This window comes from Nanorana parkeri, unplaced genomic scaffold, assembly GCF_000935625.1.
Source record: "Nanorana parkeri isolate BGI_ZX_2015 unplaced genomic scaffold, ASM93562v1 scaffold2033, whole genome shotgun sequence".
Classification (NCBI taxonomy): Eukaryota; Metazoa; Chordata; class Amphibia; order Anura; family Dicroglossidae; genus Nanorana; species Nanorana parkeri.
In genome coordinates, this window is record NW_017308301.1 from 123,780 (window position 1) to 147,192 (window position 23,413).

The window sequence follows — 23,413 nt, forward strand, 5'->3', positions numbered from 1 at the left end:
CCCGCAAACGGAAATATGGGCCTGGTCTTTAAAACAGGCAGACATGTTGATTTTGTTTATGAATAATCACACATGCTCTCTGCACTTTGATACAAATATATCCAGAAAACAGCTTTGAGCTGCATTTACATTTAGGATAGAAAGAAAATGTCAGACAAAAGCAACACAATGAGGTGAATTTATCAAACGTGGAGCAGCTGAGCATGGCAATCAGCTTCTATTTTCAAAGCTTAACTGAAGAAGAAAGCTGATTAGTTACTATGGGCAACTGCTCCAGATTCTGTCTGTTCCTGTTTGATAAATTCCTCCCAATATATTTAGTGTATGTTACAGGTGGCTAAGTATACAATAAAACCTTAAAGCACACAATTGAATCAGCCTTGGTTAGGTTTTAAGTGCCAAAAAGATGTTAAATAAAAAAAAGTTAATACGTTCTTTGAACTTTGAGGAGGCCTTGCTCCACAGTACCGGCAGCTACAGAAGTCAATGAGGGCATGTTTAAAAACCAATTCACTGCTAGTTGAGAATATAGAATTATATTTCCATGTCCATAGGCCAGCTAAAGTTACACTTTGTTATGGAATTTAACTTTTTTTTTTTTTTAACAGGAGGGGACAGGTTAAAAAAAAAACCTATCAGGGTTTGTTTTTTTTTTAATTGTGTTATGTACATGAAAGAGAACCAACGTCAGAGTGATCTGCCACATCCCTGCAGTAGGGACAGGAGATTAGCATTTGCAGATGCACCCACCAGCATCTTCTACTTTTTCTTCTGTACCAACAGTGGAAAGATACCATGAAATGGAATTCAGTATTAAAAAGGAGTTTCTTGTGACAATAGAGATCTTTTGTATTAGAAATGTAAAACGACATCTGTGGCCAGGCTATGGACATACAAGTATTTACATGATCCTTAAGGACTTGTTCACACTGACAGTGCGTTCCAACACAGTTAGCTGCTGGAACGCACTATATCGCATACTAAACACACCCGTGCTCTGGGGCAAGAGGGGGTGTGGTGGTACATTAAAGTCAATGGCCCCCGGAGCCACACACCCCTGCCTGCAGTGCAATCACTCCCGCACCAGAACGCGTGGCACAACAGTGCCTGCGTTCCGATCCAGTGCGATTGCAAAAAATGCTGCATGCACACTGGAACGCACTGTGTGAACAAGCCCTAATTCTTCTGTAAAGCTGCAAGCACTGTGATGTATTCTATTCTCAAAGAACACAAAGGTACTAAAATCTTAACAGCTAATTTTGCTTCCTTTGGCAGCCTGCCAGCCTCCTAATGTAAACAAACAGCAGGTACTATAAACTGTTCAGAAAGGACTGCATACAGACATCTGATGGAAACTTTGATGATAAATTTTACTACAGCACCTACAGAAGTCTGTGAGTGTGTGGTGTAAAGCTTATCTACTGCTTGTTAAGAATATGTAAATACTTTACATGTTAATAGCCTGGCACAGCTTCACTTAAAAGCTTCTTTTCACTCCAGTTTCTTCAATGAATGTCTTTGAAGCTCAAAAAACTAAAAAACTAAAGGGTTATTCACAAAAGGGTGAAGAGTTTGGAGAAGGCAGGAGAAGTGAATATTCTAGGACAACATAGCTGAACTAGAAAGTGATCTGAATTGGAGAATTTTTCAGCTATGTTGGCCTAGATTGTTCACTTCTCCTGCCTTCTCCAAACTCTTCACCACTTTGTGAATAACCCTGTAAGTCTTATATTGTGGGTATACATTACCATTAATACACAAGCATTACATTTTTATTTAACCTTCCCTTAATTTTATCATCATGATCACTGCTTTATGTACCATAATAAATGGTGCACATACAAGTAGAGTCTAGAAGGCCCATTCAATACAAAAAGAAAAAGTAACAATGCCTTGAACACTTGGAGCAAACAATTATTATTTTAATTATTTACCACAGTAAAGTAAAATCCGATTGCTTGTTCTGGCAACTGTACATCTCATTTTAGGCCCAAGTGTAAAAACTGAGCAGATGCATTTCTCTATATGTTTATGCACCCATATAGCAAGGATGAGAAATTAGACACATAAAAAAGAAAAAAAAAGTTCAACTTTGTGAACTGGTAAATCAGATTAAATATTCATTCAAAGCAGAATGATCATTTCAAAGCACCACTGGGAATAAATGGTTTGATGCACTAACCACTGGAATGTACAGTATCCAACAGCACTTATGTAAGCTGGAATTACTCTTTATTCATGGAAAGTATGTGTTCCGTTTTTTTGTAAGCCAATTTTGGTGCTCTATAATCTCTAGTCAACTCTGAAATGCAAGAGTAGTTGTACAGTGCTACAACATTAACAGTAGGAGTACATGGCGCAATCAAGCAAAGCATTCATAACTCATACAACCTTGTTCACACCAAATGCAGAGGAGATCTGCTCAGGTTTCTGCACACGCAGTGCAGTGGGTTGTGCCGCGTTTTTGCCACATTCCGGGTCGTTTTTGGTAAAAAAAAAAATGTTTTTAGTTTAACATGGGCTTTCAGAGGGTTCCAGGCATTTGCATGCGTTCCAGAGCAGGTAAAATAGGGCTTGCTGCAGTTTTTTCACCTGCTCTGGAACTGCACGCTTCGATGTGAACTGGAGCAAAAAATACTTGGAATACTTTGGACGCAGTTTTGCTCCGGTCTGCAACTGCTATGCTCCGCGCTTGGTGTGAACAAGGCCTAATGCCTGGAGAAAAAGTAATTAGGGAAAAAACTGTGTGCTGAAGCGTCTTAAACTACAACCAGGAGAGGGAAGCAGGCATCGAAAAGAGCATGTTCATATATTTAGATAGCTGCTTGAGCTCCCCAGTGGCCTAGAAACATGGGGAGATTTATTACAAAAATTACAAGACTCACTCTATCCACCCATAATTCTAAGGGATCAACAGGTGCAGAAAAGGGATGAGGGAGAACTCAAATTTCTCCCATGAGTTTAGGGTCTATGTATGTAATTTAGCAGTTATTATGTGTATGTGCTGGCTAACCACTCCTGGAGTTGAAACGTATGTCAGTCTTCTTTAAAAGCAGATCCGTGCCTAATCTATGCACAATTATTTAGATAGTCTACACAAGCAGCAGAAGTCCTTTAAAACAAGCCCTCATCTTCCTCTCTAGTTGTAGGTATTGTAGAGAAATGCACCTTCAAAGTTCAAAACTGAGCTGCATGGGGCTAGAGAAGTCAGTGATGGCTCGTTTGGAAGTTTTATTCCCTGCTAAGCATATGTACAAAACTTTAATTTACATCATCTGAACACAGGCGCACTTTAAGTCTCACCCCTGGCTCTAAATACCTGCAGGAGAATTAATGGGTGCAAACGGTAGTATAGTTTTTGTGTTCTCAAATGCGGTTTCAACCTGCTTAATTAGCACCTCGATGCTAGACTAGATTGTTTCAAACCAGTGATCCAAATTTTGGACTGAATAATTATACTCATCATATTCCATTTACAAATGTAAAACTCTACAATAAAGTTGCCTATTTCTATGATTAGAAATCAGGTAATTGTGAGGAAAGGTCAGATGCGACAGCTCTGTGCACACAGTGCATGGGAGGACTACATGCCCATGGCTTTATCACTCTGAACATCAGTTCAAATTGTGTACTAGCTGCACTGGCTCTTGTTTTGTGTAGGGGCATTCACTTCTTTCTCCTCCCCTCCCCCATCAGTGCTAGGTAGACAGCTGGATTATAATTGGCAACTACAGTAATATTTCTGCTATAATTTGCATGAGCTAATTTACATGAGTTCCACAACAAAGAGATAGAAGGGTTCCTTTAATGATTGAAATCAGATTCAATGTCATGGAATAACAAACTCTGCATATTATCAATACTTCTAGGAAAGTTTTATGCCATGTGTCCCATTATGTAGCTGCCATATGTACCAGGGTTTCAAAACTTACCACCCAGCACCTTAAAATAAAAAGATGGGAAATGTGAGGCTGCCCATGTTCCAGTGGCTTCCTGTCACTTGGTCACGTTTGGACAAAAACTATGCCCACTCTGTCAAGGGCCTTGCTCTCTGTAGGGTCCAAAAATGTGGGATTCCTTAAACCAGGAACATGCCATTGGGTTTGTGTTCCATTTTGAAAGTCTAGCCAAATTCGATATCTTAGCGTTTGCTGGATGCTGGGCAGGTAAATAAACCACAAATATTCTCTTTCGGGGACTCTGGCAGTGATATCTCAGTTTTGCTACAGAAGGGAGACTCTTACCACAACTGCTGCATTTTTCCTAATTTAAAATAAGTAAGATTCCACTGCAAAGGCTGTGTCAGGAAGGCGACTCAAGCCCAGAGATTTCACTGCCAAAACTCTAGAGACACACAAGATCTTGATATTCATTGCATTTATAAAAATAATAATATATCAGTTTAAGATGAATAATCGGCATAAACAAATGCTATCACTGTGTACCATTTGTTCTGCAACAGGAAAACTTCATTTTGTAATTCAATCTACGACATATGTACATACAGTATCTGCATTTTACAACAGAACAAAACTAATTACAGCTGCCATAAATGAGATAAACTACAAGAAAAAAAAAAAAGATAACTCCATTCCTCAGAGACTGTAAAGAATCAATTCACAGTGCAATCTTAAAATGAAACTCGATACTGTGTCACTGCAATTGTACATTGACCTCCACATGTGAAAGCAAAGAAACTACACCTTAGGGAACATGTTTATTGTGTGTTGGGATAATACATTGGGTGCTCTCTGAGCTACAAAGGGATAAAGGAAATCCTTTCAGTACAAACTGACAAAAGGTAAAACAGTTTTCACAACAGCGTGTACCACATAATTGGAAATATTTCTGGGTTTAATACAAATGACATATCCTCTAGTAATCTACAGCTAACTTTAATAACATCATACAGATAATGAATTAGGCTAAAATGCACTATAATATTTGGTTTGGAACGGTATCCTTAGTACATCACAAAATACGTTTTGATATCCCAAAGAAGCAAGACTTGCAAGTAGGCATTTTAACATTACTAATCTACAGCTACAAAGTTCTACTCTTGATAGCATTTACCTCTTGGGGCAGTATACCGTATAGGATAAAAGCAAAGAGTAGAATCAGTATAACATATACACAGAAGTCCGTATTGTAAAGGCTATAAAGATTTGTTGCACATTGTACAGATGCCTTGTGCTTCTCCAAACTGTACAGTTTATGTGGCGTATCTCTTGGTCCACTGTCTGGCTATCCTGTCATGCTCTGCTCTGTTGGTCAAATACTGAGTGGCTATGCTTCCAACCAAGGGGTCCGCTGAAAGAGAGCAAAGAAAAAACAAGAATATTTCAGTAAACACAAAATAAAAATGTTTAAAGAGAATAATTCACAAAACAAAATGCTATTTGTGAGAAGCCTCCAGGTAAACCCGCCATGCCCTGGCTCCTACGCTGCATACTTATTTAAAGGCATTGATGTCAGTTATAGTGGAGCTATACAGGTTTAGCGTCACTGCTCTGGAATAGGTTCCAACCAGAGGTCAACATGAGTTCAGGTTGAATAAAAAGAGCAAATAATAAAGCAAAATGAAACTGATCCGAGTAGGTGTTTTTGGCATTCAAAACCATGTTTGGAAAACATTTATAAGTGATTAGGGGAAATGGCAAGAAATGGGTGTGTGTCAAGGGGTATATGAGAATAGTCAAACCACATCAGAAGTATTTAAATAACAGTTTCCTTTTATAATTGAGCACATACTTGCATAATAAACCTGAGAAACATTGACATGGTAACACCCTGGGGATCTAGTAACTGGACAAATGCCAAAGGCTCAAGCTTGGACAAGTATCTATAGTATTTATAGAGACACAGCTGTAGGGACAGGATTACCCAGAGAATATAGTGAACAGATAGATGGTTAGTGACTTACAAAATATATTTTCTTCAAACATGAGTAAAACTAGGGACACTGCAAAGGATTTAATAATTAAATGTGATATACGATCAATGTAAGAGTAAAGTAGTTTCCTTGTTACGGACTTATTTTACACTAAAACATGGGACATATGTTGATAAATCATTCCAGACTGATTATTCACATTCAGTTTGCTTCTCAGTTCTTGTGAAGAGTTAATTTCACATCTCAGATACCAGACATCAAAGAAAATTGTGGACAGGAAATGTTATATTTCTTATAGTATAAAAGTAGAAAACTATCAAAAGAAGGCAATAATGACAGTAAACCCCATTATCTGGGGTCAACATGGCTCGATCACTCACATAGAAAAATATTCCAAAATCCAGACTGCTTATGTGACTAGCCCTTTGCCTGGCTGGAGGGGAGGTCGGGGTAGAGATTTACCTTCACAGGCCAGTATAAGTGATTGGGCATATCTACTGCCACCCAGATCACTTGTACTCTAAAAACCTTCCACTGCTGTCTTAAAAAAAAAAAAATGCCATGATATCGGCTGCAGCAACAGATGTGATCTCGGTATAACCCCTACATGCAGAAGAACGTTCTATGGTCATGAGGTGGTTAATAAATGAGTAAGGTAAGGTCAGCATGAAAGCAATGCTAACTTGGATGCTTCCACTACAATAATCTATTTTTCTGAAATTTGGTGTTTTCTTACAGGCCAAATTACTCAGCAGTGTCTATTCTGGGTTGTCAAAGAGCTTCTATAGATGTGAATTTGTAAGAGCTACGGGCATTGAGAAGTTGTGGAATTAGTCTATTTGAATAGCTCAGGATTTGGGACACTGGAACTCTATTGAGGACACCTAAGCCATGTGCTTGCATTTTATTCCCAATGTCAAATTGACAAGTTTTTAGAAAGACAGCTTAACTTTAAAGTGGAACAGAACTCAAAAAGTGAAGATGTCAATTTGCCTGACCAGTACCTTGAAAAGTACCTGACCTGTTGTCTTGAATTACTCCAGAAAAACATAAGTACGCCTCCTGGCACGTCAGGGTGCCTCGGCACTCCTGTGCCTTCAGCCTTATATCTGCAGTGTGAGATCAAAGACACTGCTGCCTGTCTGCTAGTCTAAGGAGTTTTGGAGTGAAATTTGGCAAATTCAATACCATACTATTCCCTGTTCTCCATGCTGTAGGGCCTGACATCTTGTGAATTCCTGCCTCTACCAAAAAGGCTGTCTCCAGACAAAAGACACTATGCACACCAGGGCATGAAAAGTCAGTAATGAGGAAAAGGCCGGCTGCAAGGAGATAACACAACAATAGTGAGAACTTCCAGAGTTCAATTATTTGTTAAAACTGGTAAGTGGCACGTCCTTTTATATATTTTTCTTTTTAATGCTAATTTTTTCAGTTTTTAACATTTGCCATAGAGTGGTCTTTTAAACACAAAACAGTTCAGTTTGTTGAAAGAACTTAAACCCCCCCCCCCCAATAAACAACACTCCATGTACAGTTGGCAGTACGGTTATTTTAATAGACACATTACTTAAAATGAAACCTTCGCCATCTGTTCTGCCATGAAATTATGAATGCAAGAACATAATTTACAGTGCAAACAAAGATATGCAATTCAAATTTGCAAGTGTACTCAATGAAGCAAAGCTGTTGTTTCAGAACTGATCATGGCGGAAAGCATTCTTGGTTGTTGTAACATTTTCCAAGACAAATAAGCTATTTATATTTGTTAACTAATATAAGCATTGCGCCGCTTTGCTGATCTGGTATTTGAAGCTCATTTTGCAAAAATAACATTTTAGAATCAGAAACTGATTCCACCATCTTTTACTATTGTTTTGTTTTTTCCAAAGATTTTCCTCGAATTTCAGGAAACAAGCTCCAAAGTTCTGACCAAAGAAATAAGTGTAAATGTAAAATATCCAAAATACATTATCATAATTCCAAATCATTTGTTCTGCATAGAAAGATAACATGAATAAAAAAAGTACGGTAATCTGGACAAAAATAAAATTCTGTAAAACATATGTGCATAGCTGGTTCCATTTCCTTTTTCAGCATGCACTGTTTGAAAGTACCAATTTCCACAACATTTTGGACAAGCAGCAGAAACGGGAACCCATTTGCTTACATGCATTGTGGATACAAGGTGTCCACTGTACATTGTAGGTTTGATCCACAGTGGATACTCCACAATAACTGCAAAATGACCATAAAACATGTGCAAATAGATCTGCACCTTTGATGCAGGTATATCAGTAGCTCACTTTAAAGAAAACCTTTGCCGAGAAATGTTATCATTGCTGACCTCTTCCTAAAAATGCTGGTTGAATGGCTGTCAATGGCTGTTCAATGCTTTGAGTTGCTGACCTGGCACAAGCATGCAGCTCAGGAAAGTCAGAACACCTAGATGTACACTCACTGGCCGCTTTATTAGGTACACCTCTTTAACTGCTCGTTAACACAAATATCTATTAGTTAATCGCATGGTAGTAACTTAATACATTTAGGCATGTAGACATGATCTGCTGAAGTTCAAACCGAGCATTAGAATGGGGAAGAAAGGTGATTTAAGTGACTTTGAACATGGCATGGTTGTTGGTGCCAAACGTGCTGGTCTGAGTATTTCAGCAACTGCTGATCTTCTGGGATTTTCATACACAACCATCTCTAAGGTTTACAGAGAATGGCCCAAAAAAGCGGCAGCTCTCTGGGTAAGAATACCTTGTTGATGCCAGAGGAGAATGACCAGACTGGTTCAAGCTGATAGAAAGGCAACAGTAACTCAAATAACCACTTGTTACATCCGAGGTATGCAGAAGAACATCTCTGAACACACCACACATTGAACCTTGAAGCAGATTGGCTACAGCCACAGAAGACCACACCGGGTGCCACTTCTGTCAGCTAAGAACAGGAAACCGAGGCTACATTTTGCAAGGGCTCACCAAAATTGTAAAATAGAAGATTGGAAAAACATTACCTGGTCTGATTCTGTTGTGACATTCAGACGGTGGGGTCAGAATTTGATGTAAAGATGACAGCATGGATCCACCCTGCCTTGTATCAACGGTTCAGGCTGGTGGAGCTTCGCATCATGGATGTGCTGCTGACAAATCTGCAGCAACTATGTGAGGCTATCATGTCATTATGGACCAAACTCTCTAAGGGATGTTTCCATCACCTTGTTGAATCAATGCCACGAAGAATTAAAGCAGCTCTGAAGACAAAAAGGGTCCAACCAAGTACTAGCAAGGTGTACCTAATAAAGTGGCCAGTGAGTGTATATACACTAGCATTTTCAGGTTACCAATGGCAGCCTCCATACTTCCTTCACTATAGGCTTCCTTTAATGTCCAACAATAGCCAAAACTTTTCTTTGTAATTTCTCCTCTTATTGGTGTATGTGAGCTTTGGGAGAATTTCCCTCATGTCTATTTGACAGGTGTCAGACAACAGGAAGCAAGGGGAAAGCTTACAGCATTTAAAGTGACCCTTGCAGTTTGTCTTCTAACCAACAGTATCTAGAGAGCATAAATGATATTGTAAGTTCTTATTGCGCCTTTTCCGATGTCTCAAGTCTCCAGCAATCCCTTGATAGCGGCTGGGAAACTATAACAATCCACTCTGCTTTTAGAAGTCTGTTTATAGAAGAATGAAGAAATAGGTCACCAGCACGCCATAAGTTAAAATGAATGAGTCCTTTTAATATTTATAGAAGAACTCCAGAAAATGTTTGATTAACCCTTGCAGTGGAGCTACCTCAGCAGGGGTTAAGTGCTAATTTTTGTCTGGGTTCAAAAACAAAGTTATACTTACTCAAAGCTCTGAGCCGGCTAGCTGTCACAGCTCTCCATCCAACCTGTCTGCTCCTACGCTGCAGCACTGGAATGTTCCTCAGCGTCCTCACGTCTACACAACATGTATAGAATATGATGATTTACAGGACCTTAGACCGGTGCAGTGAAGGGGGAGAGAGGTTGGGAAGACCGGTCTAAGAACAAGCCGGCTCCAGGATTCCGGTGAGTAACTTTTTTTTTTGTTAACCTAGACAAAAAGGAGCAGTTAACCCTTGCAATGCTGGGGTAGCCCCACTGCAAGGGTTAATACATTTTCCCCCCTGGAGTTCTTCTTTAAATGCACTGACACCATTCTTCGTTTCCCAATTAGCTTTCACCATTTGCCTAGTTGTACACTGTGTTATGCCTTGACAGCAAACAGAAAGATAACATTTTAAAACAATCAGGAAAGATAAGATTAATTCTGTACCTGGGTAGACTTACTACACATTCCTCAATCCTGCACATCTAACTTCTGAAGATAAAAGACACAGAGCTTCACAATTGCACTCTAGAGACTCCTGAAAAGCTGTCATAGTAGAGAGTGGAATAAAGAGCTTACAACCTCTGTGCCCAGGTACAGCTAAATGAGATAGCAGGAACAGCAAGGGCCACTTTAATGCCTAAAAACGTTTAATCTTCTCCTGAAATCTTCAAAACTTTAAAGTGTATTTCCACTTTTACAATTTGTTACATGTTCCCATTCACATAACATAAGCTAAAAAAATATATAAAAAAATGCAGTTTAAACTGCTTCTTCTTGGGTTAGGGCTTGCTTATATCTTTCTTTGCAATGTTATGAGATGCTTTGAGGGGGTCAGAGGTGGTTTTCCGATTGTATGTTAATTAGGTGATTGAGAGAAACACAACCCTCAAATTTCAGTCGTACGCCTTTCCAGTAGGACAAGTCACCGTGAAGGTGCTGAGAAAAACCTGGAATCTGCCATCTTGCTTGCATTAACAAAACATCTAAAAAGGTAAGACATTTTTTTAAAACTATTTTCTTTATGCTGTGTGAATAGGATCGCAAAACATATAGAGCGGTTTTCTCAAATTTGTCTGCAAAAAGTGGAAATACACTGGGGGGAATTTATCATAGCAATTGCAAGTGTTTGAACTTGCACAGAATATATTTGATGCACTTTGCGCCAGATTTATGTTGCTGGTGTAATGTTCTTCATAAATGAGGTTAAATAGACTCCAGGAAGGAAGACTCGTAACTTCAGGCAAAAAGCTTAACTGTCGCTTCCTGAAGAAGTGGTCATGGGGACTTCTTAAGCTGCGATTGTTTTGTTAGGTGATGCTCCAGTTTCAGACAGCCGCAGAACAAGTGCAGATTAAAACAGTTGCGAACTTTCGCAAAACATGTGCGATTGGAAAAGTAGTGCAAGCTCTGTATTGTTTAAAGCCCTTCCATGTGCACCCTGCTTTAAAGCTGGTTATAAGCTGTTGAGTGCGCTTGCCATTTATTTTGCTTGACTGATTTGGTGCAGTGAAACACTGGGGGTCTCAGCTGCCGTTGCGATATGCGGGGTCCCTTGTGCGTCCCTGTGCCTTTAAGGAGGTTGGACTGCCTCCTGGCGAACCTGCACCCAATTTTATCTTTTGCTACATGTGCTCCAAGATAGAGACTCTCATAGGTTAGAGCTTAGATTGTAACACCTCACGGGCAGGGCCCTCCTTACCATCTTGTCTTGATTTGTATTGTGATTGTAATGTCTTCCTTATATTGTAAAGCACTGCGCAAACTGTTTGGCGCTATATAAATCCTGTATAATAATAATTATAAATAATAATAATAAGTTAGAGTTAGGAGCACACTACACAAAAGGAGCCTTGATGAGGCGGTACAGCTTTCACATATTCTGCAGAAGACATGCATCTAAAACCTCATTGCAGTCAAACAGATTTATAAGACAGTGACATTACTAAATACTGTGCCTGTGCATTTTTGTGCTGTTATGCTAAACTGAATTTAGAATACTCTAGCTGTCAATGAAGTTGAGGCATGAATCAGCAGCAGGGGAAAAATAAAAGAATTACAAAAAGGATATCATGTGGTAGGCCTACTATATCTACAGCCTCCAAGAATTAGAAAGATTGCACAATTAAAACCAGCGGTTCCAAGAACAGAAAAAGAAAGCATGCAGAAAATCTTACGATCGGTCTGTATTTAACCAACAGAACCACATGGGTCCATAAAACAGCGGTCATGCTGCCTTGAAAAACAATAAAATCCTCCCACAACATTGCTGTGCTGTGCATTGAAGGATGAAAACCCAATCATCAGGTCCTAATTAATCAAAAAGCTAAAAACCAGATTTGCGCACTACAGTAACTTGAAAAGACTGCCATGCAATCACTGGTATACACAATTTTTATTTCAGCAATCCTTTGAGAAATACAATACACAATAATTATACCTACCGGGGTTACAGTCTGTCAGGAGAGAACAAATAGATAGCAAAACTTTTGATATAGTCAGTGCTGGACTCCAGTTGTCCTTCAGAATATCCAAGCAGATAACTCCTTGGCTGTTGATATTACAGTGATAGATTCTGGTGCGGAAAGTAACCTAAAATGTACGGAGAAATAAAATGAGTTACTGTTGAGCCTATACATCCAAGATATCAGAATACAGGAGTCTCAATTTTGTAAAACTGAAATGATGAGCCAAGTCTTAATTTTGGCAAATGGGGGCCGGGTTATTTGGTCTCCACCAAGTCTCCATAGTATACAACAATCGTTGGGGCATATTCCGGGCCACATTTATCTGCATGGAGAAATCCTAATGCATTAAAAGCTTCCAAGCCACAACACTTGTAGCTAATTACTTCTTTTTTTGGTGCAAGTTAGGTTTATGTCTCCATGTGTGTACACACATTAATGAAAACGAGAGGAACCGAGGACAATCATGGCTTGTTTCCAAAAACTTGCCACATAATTTTTCAGGCCAGTATAAAGTTCAGGCATGCACTAAAGCATTTGAACACAAGCCAAAAGATACACAGCTCCTCCTCCTTTGCACATGAATATTAACATGTGGTCTGCTCAGGGATGTGTATACAGGAAGCCGAGAAGATTGCAATTGGCACAATCCTACGTGGCAGCTTTGCACAGAGAAGCTCCAGTCCTCCTACCCAAAATTCATGTCTGTCCGCTTCAAGTACGTTACGCATTTATGTGTAACATACTCTAACATCTGCAACCCATACATCCGCTTCCAGTCTTCTCAGACAAATTGCACAGAGGGAGTGTTACAGGCACTTTTGACAAGTTTGGTGAAAGACCTTCCAGTGTGGGAAAATCTCTTGTGAGGAATGTGGAGTCATTTCAATGGGAAAGGAGACAGTCTTGTCCTTGTGTACCAGCTAAAACTGAAATGCTGCAAAAGTTAGGAGCAAACTTAGCGATCTCTTCAAGGCTCGGCAGATCTTGTATCTATGAATTCTATGATAGAGTCTACTATAAGTCTTAGTTTAGCCATATGTATTCCAATGCTTGCAAAAACAATTTGAGCCAAATCATTATTAGTACTTCTTGCAACAATCATGCAGTGCAGATGTTAACTACTAAGCACCTGTAAAGATTGGGAGCATTCATTGTCAGATGCACAACTTTTCAGACATTCCAGAAACTATATATGGTTGCACAGCAATTGTACCCCTTTACTCTAAAAAGGAACAGTCCCGCACAGTGTCAGCCACAAATTGACCAGGCAGGTGGTGAACTTGCAGAACATATCAGCAATGCACATTTTTAACCAAGAAGGGCAGACAACTGTGCTTCCTAAAGCTGGCCATACACCTATAGATTATCTGCAGATTTTCTATGGTCAAATGGATAAAGTGCAACAGATTCCTCCATCTACGCTAAACTGTGTGGATGGAGGAATCTCCCACTGGGCCAAGATTCAGTATCTTGCTGGTTGGCCCCGCTGGCTGTCAAAATACCTGAACAATCTGATTGGATGCATCCATTGTTCAGGTATTTTGAGAGCCAGCGGGGTCGACCCGCAAGATACTGAATCTTGGCCCAGCGGGAGATTGCTCCATCCACACAGTGTAGCGTAGATGGAGGAATCTGTTGAACTTTTCCATCTGACCATAGAAAATCTGAAGATAATCTATAGGGTATGAGTGAAGATAATCTTCAGTGGGGGTTTCAATGTGTTCAGCAGGCAGCAGCTGAATCCATTCCATAAGATGCAATGAAAAACAGGCACATTTAGATAACAGCAACTTGGAACGCATCAAGACACCATATATGGCTGTACAAATACTTTTTCACTTTTAACTCAAAGTTGCATTAAGCGTCATTCTATTTCTAGCTGTGCTAGATTTAAAAAAATACTAAAATGTTATCCCGTGTTTCTATATTTGTCTTCCACAGCCAATTTTAGTATTACTGGCAATAGGCATTTCAGTGTTACTGATACAAGACACGAGACAGTTATTATGGAGATTTTAATAGTTTCCTAAACCTTTGGCTTTTTGCTTCTTTTAAATTTATGAAAATGTGCTGGCTTAGTTAAATGGGCAAAAAGCAGAAGTCAAAAAGCACACAAATTAAACTTCGTGTTATCCAAGTTTTTTTTTTTACTGGATGAGGAATGTCTGTTGATGAGTTGGAACACATAGCAATAATCTACTATGTATATTAGCAGCTCTGAAGGCTGCCAGGAGTAGCAGAATGTTCCAAGAGGATAAGATCGCTTTACACAAAGACTTGGGCAGCAATAGAACTCAAACAATTGATCAAATAATAGAGCAGCATGAAGGATTTACCTTTGGTGGCTTAAAAGGATAATCAGAAGAAAATGTGATATCCAAAAAAAATACTCCTCCCTCATATACAGATCCCGGGGGTCCAAGAATTGTTGACCTCCATTCATATATGTTGTCTCCCTTAGGACCAGCACTGTAAAAAGGAGGAAAATAAAAGTAACATTTAATAAAGTTTCCCACATTCATAACAATACACGATTGCAGTCATCCAATATATAAGCACTTAGGAGACAATAAAGTGGACATGTACGCGATGTCCTTCACTGTTGATCTTGTAAATAAGAGGTGTTCTAAAATACTTACCTTTAGGGCAGAAAATTGTGTTCTTGGCTCGCTCTGGCTGGTAGCCATATGATCTGTGCCAAAAGGGGTAATAGTTATCAGGCAGGGGCATAGATCAGCTATTGCTGCCTAAAAGGCTATCTCATAAGCACAATGAAAAGCCCAAACAACAGGTATTGCAGAAAAGACACAATCCCTTTCATGGTTCATGATTATAGTAGAGCTGGACATCATTGTTCCAGTACAGATACACCTTTAAATACATCACATGGAGGAAAACAATATAATGTATACGGTTGGCCTTGTAATGTGGAAAATGCATTTTGTGTAAACCATTTGCCAGTTCTCAACTATTGACCCGCAAATGAGCACTAGCCTTTGGTCTTTAAAATAACAATATATACAGCGAGAGGCCAGGATAACCTGATGAAATCTGAAACAAGCGAACAGAATCTATGAAGGCAAAAAAGTTATTTTTCCAGGGCCAAGGCACATCTGCCCCATCACTAAAGGTGGCCATACACTCTACAACCATCGCAAGACTTTAGTCTTGCGATGGTTGTAAAGGGATTAAAAAAACGTACGATCTGCCTATCTTGGACAGGCAGATCGCACTCTCGATCATCGCAAGCCCGCCCCCCTGAGGGGCGGGCTTCCGATGACCGCAATGCTGAACGGGCAGTGTGTGCGCGTGCGCACACCGGCCCGCTCGGCATTTGTCTTCCGAGCACCGTTCTAACCAGCCGAGAATCGTACGATTCCCGGCTGGTTTTCGAACATGCTGGTTCGACAGAAGACGTGCGACCGTACAGTAGAAACGGTCGCACGTCTCCGTGTACACTGCTCGATTATCGTACAAAAAACCGATCGCATACGATTATCGTACGATAATCGTGCAGTGTATGGGCACCTTAAGAGTTGAACACACTCGGGACATTAAGCATCATCTGTTGCCTTTTGGCTGGAAGTCTTCTGGTTTCTTACACTCGTTACTCTTCCGCCGAAAAATAACAAAAAAGTCTCTCAAGAGCAGATCCCTCCAACTAAATACACCTCAAACATTGTTTTTAGTTTCCCTGCCAAAGATGTGTATAGCAATAGGCCTACACGTATGATGAAACCTCCTGATTGATAATGTTTTAAACATAGTGCACTAAGTAATACACAACCCTACTCCTAAAAGGTGCCCATACACCTTACAATACTCATTCAATTTTCGAACCTAAATCGAGTTTTCATACGATAAAATCGGCCAGTTGATGGGAAGTCAACGATCACAATTACTGTACAACTAGTCGAATTTAATCTATGGGGCAGGCTAAAAAACTTTTTTCGAATTGTACGAAAAATCAGAATTCGAGTTTTCGTACAAAAAAAATGTAAAACAAAAATCGCAACATGAACATTGCACATGCGCAAATTCGGTTAGTATTGCTAACTGACCCGAATTAACGATAATTTCAATCCACATTGGCCTGTGCATAATGGGGCAGTCGTGCTCTAATCGAAAGACGGTTCGATGAAGGCATGAAAAAACTCTTAACGATAATTGTAAGATGTATGGGCACCTTTATTATGAATCATCTGTATCTCGGTTTTCCTTTACACTTCTCATAATGCATACCTCATTTAAAGTGAACCTGCCAAAATGACATATGGGAGTTACCGCAGCATTTGCAGCAAGGTGCATCCTTGCTTCTTTCACTACCTAATGAGCAACTGTTCTGAACAAACACATAGCAATGGAAACTAAACCTGAACTTCCTAATCGTTTGAGTGTCCCTTCAAATTTGTTTTAGGTTACAGGCCCACGTAGATAGTTGAGATATAATCATTATAAAAACCACATAGTCTGCATCTAATACATTTTAAAAAATAATTTAAAAAAGTCAGCAGTCAGTCCCCATATACTGTGTATCTATCTTAACATGTTCCCTTTTTTTTAACTCTTCCCCTTCCTGGTATAACTCATAACATGTATCTGTTAGCACAGTCTCCAACATTTATCAAACATAATTCCACAAATAAAATAAGCAAGTTGTAGGTACTATTCACAATAGATGATTGTGAGAAAATAATATTTGTCAATGAGGTCACTGCATCCTGTCCCTCTGCTCATAGCTGAAGGAGTTTCCTTCTCTGTTCAGAGGAGCGCCTTCTGTGTACAGAGACGTTCAGGTTTGGACCACATTAAATCTGAACCGGAGCTCACCCCTATTTCTGTTTTGGTGGCAACTTAAAATTTTGGATTAACGCTCACTTTTATTCCCGGTGACATTGGTGATCAGGACAAGCAGAGAGTGAATCTCCCCAACAGGCACACAGATAGCAATAAACCCCGCCAGATTTTGATAATCACCGGCACATGAACAGGGATCCATAACTATGGTCATATGAACAATGACAATGTCAGCCCTCGTCATCGATCACTTAGCAATCACCAGCACGCGAACAGGGATCCATCTCAAAACCCGCTCTTTATTTCATCTTGGCATAAAAACAATAAAGTGCTGGCCCGTTTCAGTCTTTATCTCTTCGTTTAGGTTGAAACGCATCAGCACTTTATGTCAAGATGAAATAAAGAACAAGGTTTATGATGGATACCTGTCCATGTGTCGGTGATTGAGAATTGATTGATGAAAAGGGTTGATGGGAACCCTCACTGAGCACCAAAGCCCCTATGACTTACATTGAACATAAGAAGGTAGAGCGAAAAAAAAAAAAAAAAATTACCTTTAGTTATCAAGTTTAGTTCACACTTAACGTGAAGGGGTTACCTTTCCTGTCTGACATGACCCTTAGGGCCCTGTCACACCATCAAGAGTGTGTTCCAGTGTGTTCGGCCTCTGGAACACACTGAAACGCAACCTGGCCGGCTCAGTTTTTTGGGGGCGGGAGGGGGCGTGCGGCGCATTGAACTCAATGGCACTGCAGCCACGCCCCCGGTGCGATCGCCAGCACCCGAATGCGTGGCACATTAGTGTCTGCATTCTGGTCCAGTGCGGTCTGCAAATACTGCTGCAAACACTATTTTTTGCAGATCGCACTGGACCGGAACACGGGCACTAATAAAGCCACGCCTTTGGGTGACGGCGATCACACCACGGGCGGGGGGCGCGGCTGCAGTGCCAGAGTTCAATGAACCGCTACACCCCCTCCCACCCCCAAAATACTAAGCCAGCCAGGTTGCGTTCCAGAGGCCGAACACACTGGAACGCACTCCTGATGGTGTGACAGGGCCCTAAGGTAAACTAAGGCTACATTCACATGGGCGATCTAGGGTGGACACTTTGCTGCATTCAGACATGGGAAAATGCCACCTCTGGACGCAGCTCCACTCTGTACTATGGCCTCATACAAACTGGCTGATTAGATGCGGCCAAAATCTCAGCAGAATCATCATCCCTGGACACAAACTATCTGTATTCAGGGTCGGTCAGAAGCTCCACTCATGTGTAGCTGCACGGTTGAGCGGTTACATGGGAACAGCAGGGGCACGGGCCATTGATTTGGACAAATCTGACAACTTCATTCAGCAGTAGCTGAAAATCCTACTGATTCTCACCAGCAGCTGCCCCTTGCCGACCACGTGAATGTAGTGTAGAGTTTGAACAAGAGAACACTCTGCAAATAAGTAAATCCTTGCTGCTCCCACCGCCTGTGTCACCAACCGCTGCTCTAATGCAATGAAGTCCAATGAAGCCTCTTCAGAAACTAAGACGGAGAAAAATTAAGGATTGATTTCCAGAAAATGTAAATAATAGATTATAGTGTAGTTATTAAAAATACAACTTGTCAAATGTAATGAAAGAATTTGGTTATACAGACAGACTGCATAAACCTACTACATTATAGGTAAGGCCATAAAAACACAACCTTTTAACACTAACGACTGCCAAATGATGTCATCTAAAGCTTTATTTGAAGCTCTATTTAATAAAAGTACTTGAAAGATATTGGTTATATAGATATACTGCATAGTCCTACTACACTATTTGTAAGGCCATAAAACAGAATCCTTCAACACTAACAACCTCCAAATGATGCCATCTAAATCTTTATTTAATAAAGTACTTGAAAACAGCAACAGAATAATTTTCTTCAATTTGTCTAAAAGACCAGCAATGTCTCAGACATCAGATTTCCATTAAATCAAAGCATATCCTGTCATTTCATCTAGATCTCATTTGGCAGTTTATTTCATGTCCGGCTTTACCTGCAGTCAGCCTTTGATGGAGGCATCTATATGCTCATTGGAGAGGAAGATGATTTGATGACACACAGCCTGTTAAGGCTCAATTTCTTATGTGAGCAGTTTCAGATTAATATTGCAAACCGTGTCTGATTTAGCATTTAACAGCTGAAGAAAATCTCAAGTCAAATGTAAACAGCCTTCATTAAATCAACATATATTCAATGAAAAATGCTAAAAACTTATATTTAAACGAACAAGCAACTAGAACTAGATAGGCAGAGCCAGCTGTCATTTACTCAGTTGGGTGGATCTCGACAGCATTGTCGGGATCCATCTCGGCTGCGGAGGTCTCAGTATACCGCAAGCTGTAGCTCGCAATATACTGAGCTTTGGGTCACGGAAGGATGCTAGTATATATCCTCCTGTGACCTTTAGGAGAACTATGGGGAAAAACACTTACCCCAGAGTTCTCTTTTAAAAGCTATTGTCAAAATACGATCACTACTCTGACCCCTCCTCTTCCTTAAAAAGATCTAGTCAAGTCTCAACAAATCATAATGCAAGTTCCCTGCAACTGTAGAGAATCTTATACTCGCCTTGCTGGTGACCAATGGTCTCCAACCTACTCTCTGTTCCAGCGCTGCAGCTTTCGTCAGTCTCTGTAGCGTTTAGCACTTTTGGGAGTTTCAGATGTCTGACCCCCGAGGTGTGCTCTGGTTTCATCCTCTGACACCTAAGGCACTGTGTGGTAAAGTACCCACACATCAGACACTCCACAAAGCATTTAATACTGAAGAGACATACAGAATGTTACAGTGCACTGTGTGCTGCCACAGTTTTTTGTAGTCCACCGTACGACTGTGCAGAAAAGCGTGGTAATGTTGCCGGTGAACACTAAAAACTCAAACTATTTACTACTGAAGGCCTAAATTTATATTCCTTAATGAGCTATCAAACATCTTTCCAAGTCAATAACTTATGGCATAAAACAATATACGGACGCAAATAAAAGCCATGCCTTTAATCAAATTGAACACAATTTCTTATTTTCAGCCTCGAATATTATACTTAACAAGTAAGTCACAGTATTGCTTTACTTCTAATGAAATAGAGCTACATCAATCAACAGAAATACAATTCAAGCATTTGTTTTTCAAGTCTCTAAGCACACACTTGTAAATCTAATCCCTGCTTTAACCAGCAATAAATAGTCTTTAGTTAGAATCACACAGAGCTACTCAGTGACCCTCCTCTAACTCGTACAGAAGGCATATTTCTCTAGCACAGCAGGAGTCTGTGATAATCGAGGTTATCCAGTACATTATATGGCCTCAGGACGAGTAATGGTATCATTAATTCATTGCAAGTTGCAAATATTGTATTAGAGAACACATATATATATATATATATACACATACATATATATATATACATACATTTGAGATTTAAATAGATTTGGTAAGAAATAACCTCTTGCAAAAAGAAAAATGGAGATTGATTTAAGATCTAGTTCGCACAGTAAAGTGTTGCACTGTGTTAGCCATATATAAAATAGTAGGAAAGTAAAAAATTTAGGGAATACATTTTGTTTGGCTAACAAATTATAATTTGAGGTGCAAGCCTTTTACACACTCAATTGGCTTCAAAGTCCAGTATGAAAGAACACAATTGATTAAATTCACAATGAACACATTTGGATGCAGCGACAAAGATACAGGTTAAGGTGTCAAGGGTGTTACTTACCAATGAGTGCAGGAAATAAAGTAGAGTAGTGAAATGGGCACATATGGTAAAAGATAATTTGTCATTTGATCTGCCATCTGTCTAGGAGCTGAACTGTGAGCTGCACAAAGATGACAGCTTAGTTAGGGTCATACTGGCACATGAAGCTTTTGCCTCTATTAAGGCCTCTATGTGGTGTATTCGATTTCTGCAGGAATTTATATTTCCATTCCTTCCTCCCTCTTCTGTCCTAAAGTTCCCCCTAAGAACCTCAATACTGTGGTCAGGTCTGCAAAAGTATTTTGCAATTAAAAAGGTCCATCCAGCTGCTGTAAATAGAAACTAGTTGCTTTTCCTAATCGATAAGATTATTTTTTCAGCTAATCAATTGGTTGTATAAAAAAAAAAAATCTCTCTCTCACTAAATCGATGATGAGAATAGTTGCCAACTATTCTCATCATCTATTATGTCGATTAGAGTTTGCAGCCCTACAGGGAAGCTTTCTTTTGCTTAATAATTTGCACAAAAAGGCCCACGTGAAATATGTAGGAAGTGCAGGTAAGCCAGCTATGTTCTAAATTGCCAAGATAACTTTATTACTATGTGGTACTAACTTAATCATGTCTGCACATCATAAATTCTAGGGGTGTCAGCAATGCTGATACAACTATCTGAAATAAGAAATGTCCCCTAGCTGCCAGAGCAATTTCTTTTTTCATTTGTCACCTGTCTTTTTCTCAGGAAAGAGTTGAATCTGACTGATTCATATTAGAAGACCTAAATAACCCTTAACACTTTCTTAAAGCAACCCTCTTGCTAACTTAAAAAAACAACAACGAAAAACAGAAGCACCTTGTAAAATAACACTTATCTGTCCAGTGACTCCAAACTTTGTTGTCTTACAGAGCTGCTGGCATCTGACACTTAAGGGTGTGTGCGGGGTGTCGGATACCTTGGTCCCATTGTGCAATAGAGGCCAGTGGGTGAAACCACAGCATAGAAGGGAACGCACCGAGGAGTGTTTGATACCAGGAGCGTCCAAAGCTCTATAAGAGAGACAATTTTAGAGCCACTTTTTGCCAAACAGGTAAGTATTCTTTTTATGTTTCGAGACCTCCATGGAGATCTTCCCTATCCTAGAGTTATGAAGAACTTCCGGTTTTTATTGTGGTCTGTTTCACCACAGGACAGTTTTCTCTTCAGTTCCTGTACTGGTAAAAAAGCATAACGGGTGGTCCCTCTAACAAAGGGGAAAAGGCAGATTTTAAGCTGAACTCCAGGCTAACCGTATACATGCAGAATTTTAAACTAATTTATGAGAGACATTTTACCAGACAAAGAATCTGTTAAAATGTACACAACTTTATTAAACTGCATTGGCTTCCTAGTGATCTGACTTTTCACTATTGCAGTTAAAGGTATCCCGTCACCAACCTAAAAAATTGCAGGTAAAAATCACAGAACAATAAAAGTATTTTAAATGCTTACTTAGTGTTTTTCCTTTCCAGAAAATATGTTTTATGCACATGCAATTTGTCTTTGAATATGATAGAAAAACCATGCCACCATTTTAAAAAGAATACATAATCTCTGGCCGGCTTCTTGTTTTGTGTGTCGCCACATCATGCACATGCACTGTACGAGATTTTATAACCTGCCATAGTGTTAACAAGCATTATCTTGCCAGCTGACACTCAGGTTTTGCTAAAGCCTTCACAAATCTTACGTGATGCACTTGCATTTCACACACAAGATCTCTGGAGACAACTGAAAGGCCCCGTCTACGTTACCAGTGCCTAAGAAAACCCAGAAGTTGAATTAACTAAATTGTAAGTTCACCAGTAATTGTTTTATTTTTAGATTGTCATGTAATGTGTTTTATATCAGCATGCAGAGCTGCATACACCTGTGGTTTTTCAGTGTGGTTGAGAAGGCCTACTTTAAGGCCTGGTTCACACCTAGGCGTATTGCATATGCGCGTCTGTGGCGCGTTTTACCGCGTTTCCGAGGGCTACTTGGCTGTATCCCAATGGAAACGCGCAACAAAAACGGCCCAAAGTAGTACATGTACCTTTTCAGGCGTGGGCCGTTTTGTAGCGCGTTAGGGACGGGCTGAAATACGCCAAGGTGTGAACCAGACCCATTGAATACAATGGGATTTAGATGTTTGAGCATTTTGTAGAGCGTTCGTTGAGCGTAGAACGCGCTACAAAACGTTCAGGTGTGAACGAGGCCTAAAGGTGCTTTCCTCTTTCAAGCAAAAAAATGAAAACCCAGTTGGTTAAATGTTAGTTGACCTTTGCTTGGCAAAGATCTTCATGTTAGCTATGTAATGAAAAGTTGGTCAGTTGGCAAATATCCCAACCCACATCATAATTTGGGAAACAGTTTGAAAATAGCCTTTGACGATACAGTTTCGGTTGTTGTGCCGGCTGACGCCACCATTGAGATTAAATGAGGCATCATCACAATAAAACACCATTAATTCCAACTGTTGTAAGACCACTCACAAGATTGCATACGCCTGTCTGTCATCAACATGCAGTTCCTGAAGCAACTGCACTTTAGAGGGATGGAAATTATGGTTTCAAAAAATTTGATGCCTATGGATCCAGACTTTTGGGGCACCTTGTATGTGTAATGTAATATATATAT

At 39.9% G+C, this 23,413-nt stretch overlaps 1 protein-coding gene across 1 annotated transcript in view; it reads right to left on the reverse strand.

Moving 5' to 3' along the window:
- Window positions 1-4,698: 4,698 nt before the first annotated feature.
- The window catches only part of UBE2E3 (ubiquitin conjugating enzyme E2 E3), a 66,265-nt gene continuing 47,550 nt past the window's right edge, over window positions 4,699-23,413 (reverse strand). The window contains exons 4-6 of the mRNA XM_018572443.1: window positions 14,559-14,691; window positions 12,199-12,346; window positions 4,699-5,310 (exon numbers count right to left, since the gene is read on the reverse strand). Of these exons, the coding sequence (XP_018427945.1) occupies window positions 5,213-5,310; window positions 12,199-12,346; window positions 14,559-14,691 (379 nt within the window). The 3' untranslated portion in view covers window positions 4,699-5,212. The remainder of the gene's footprint in view (window positions 5,311-12,198; window positions 12,347-14,558; window positions 14,692-23,413) is intronic.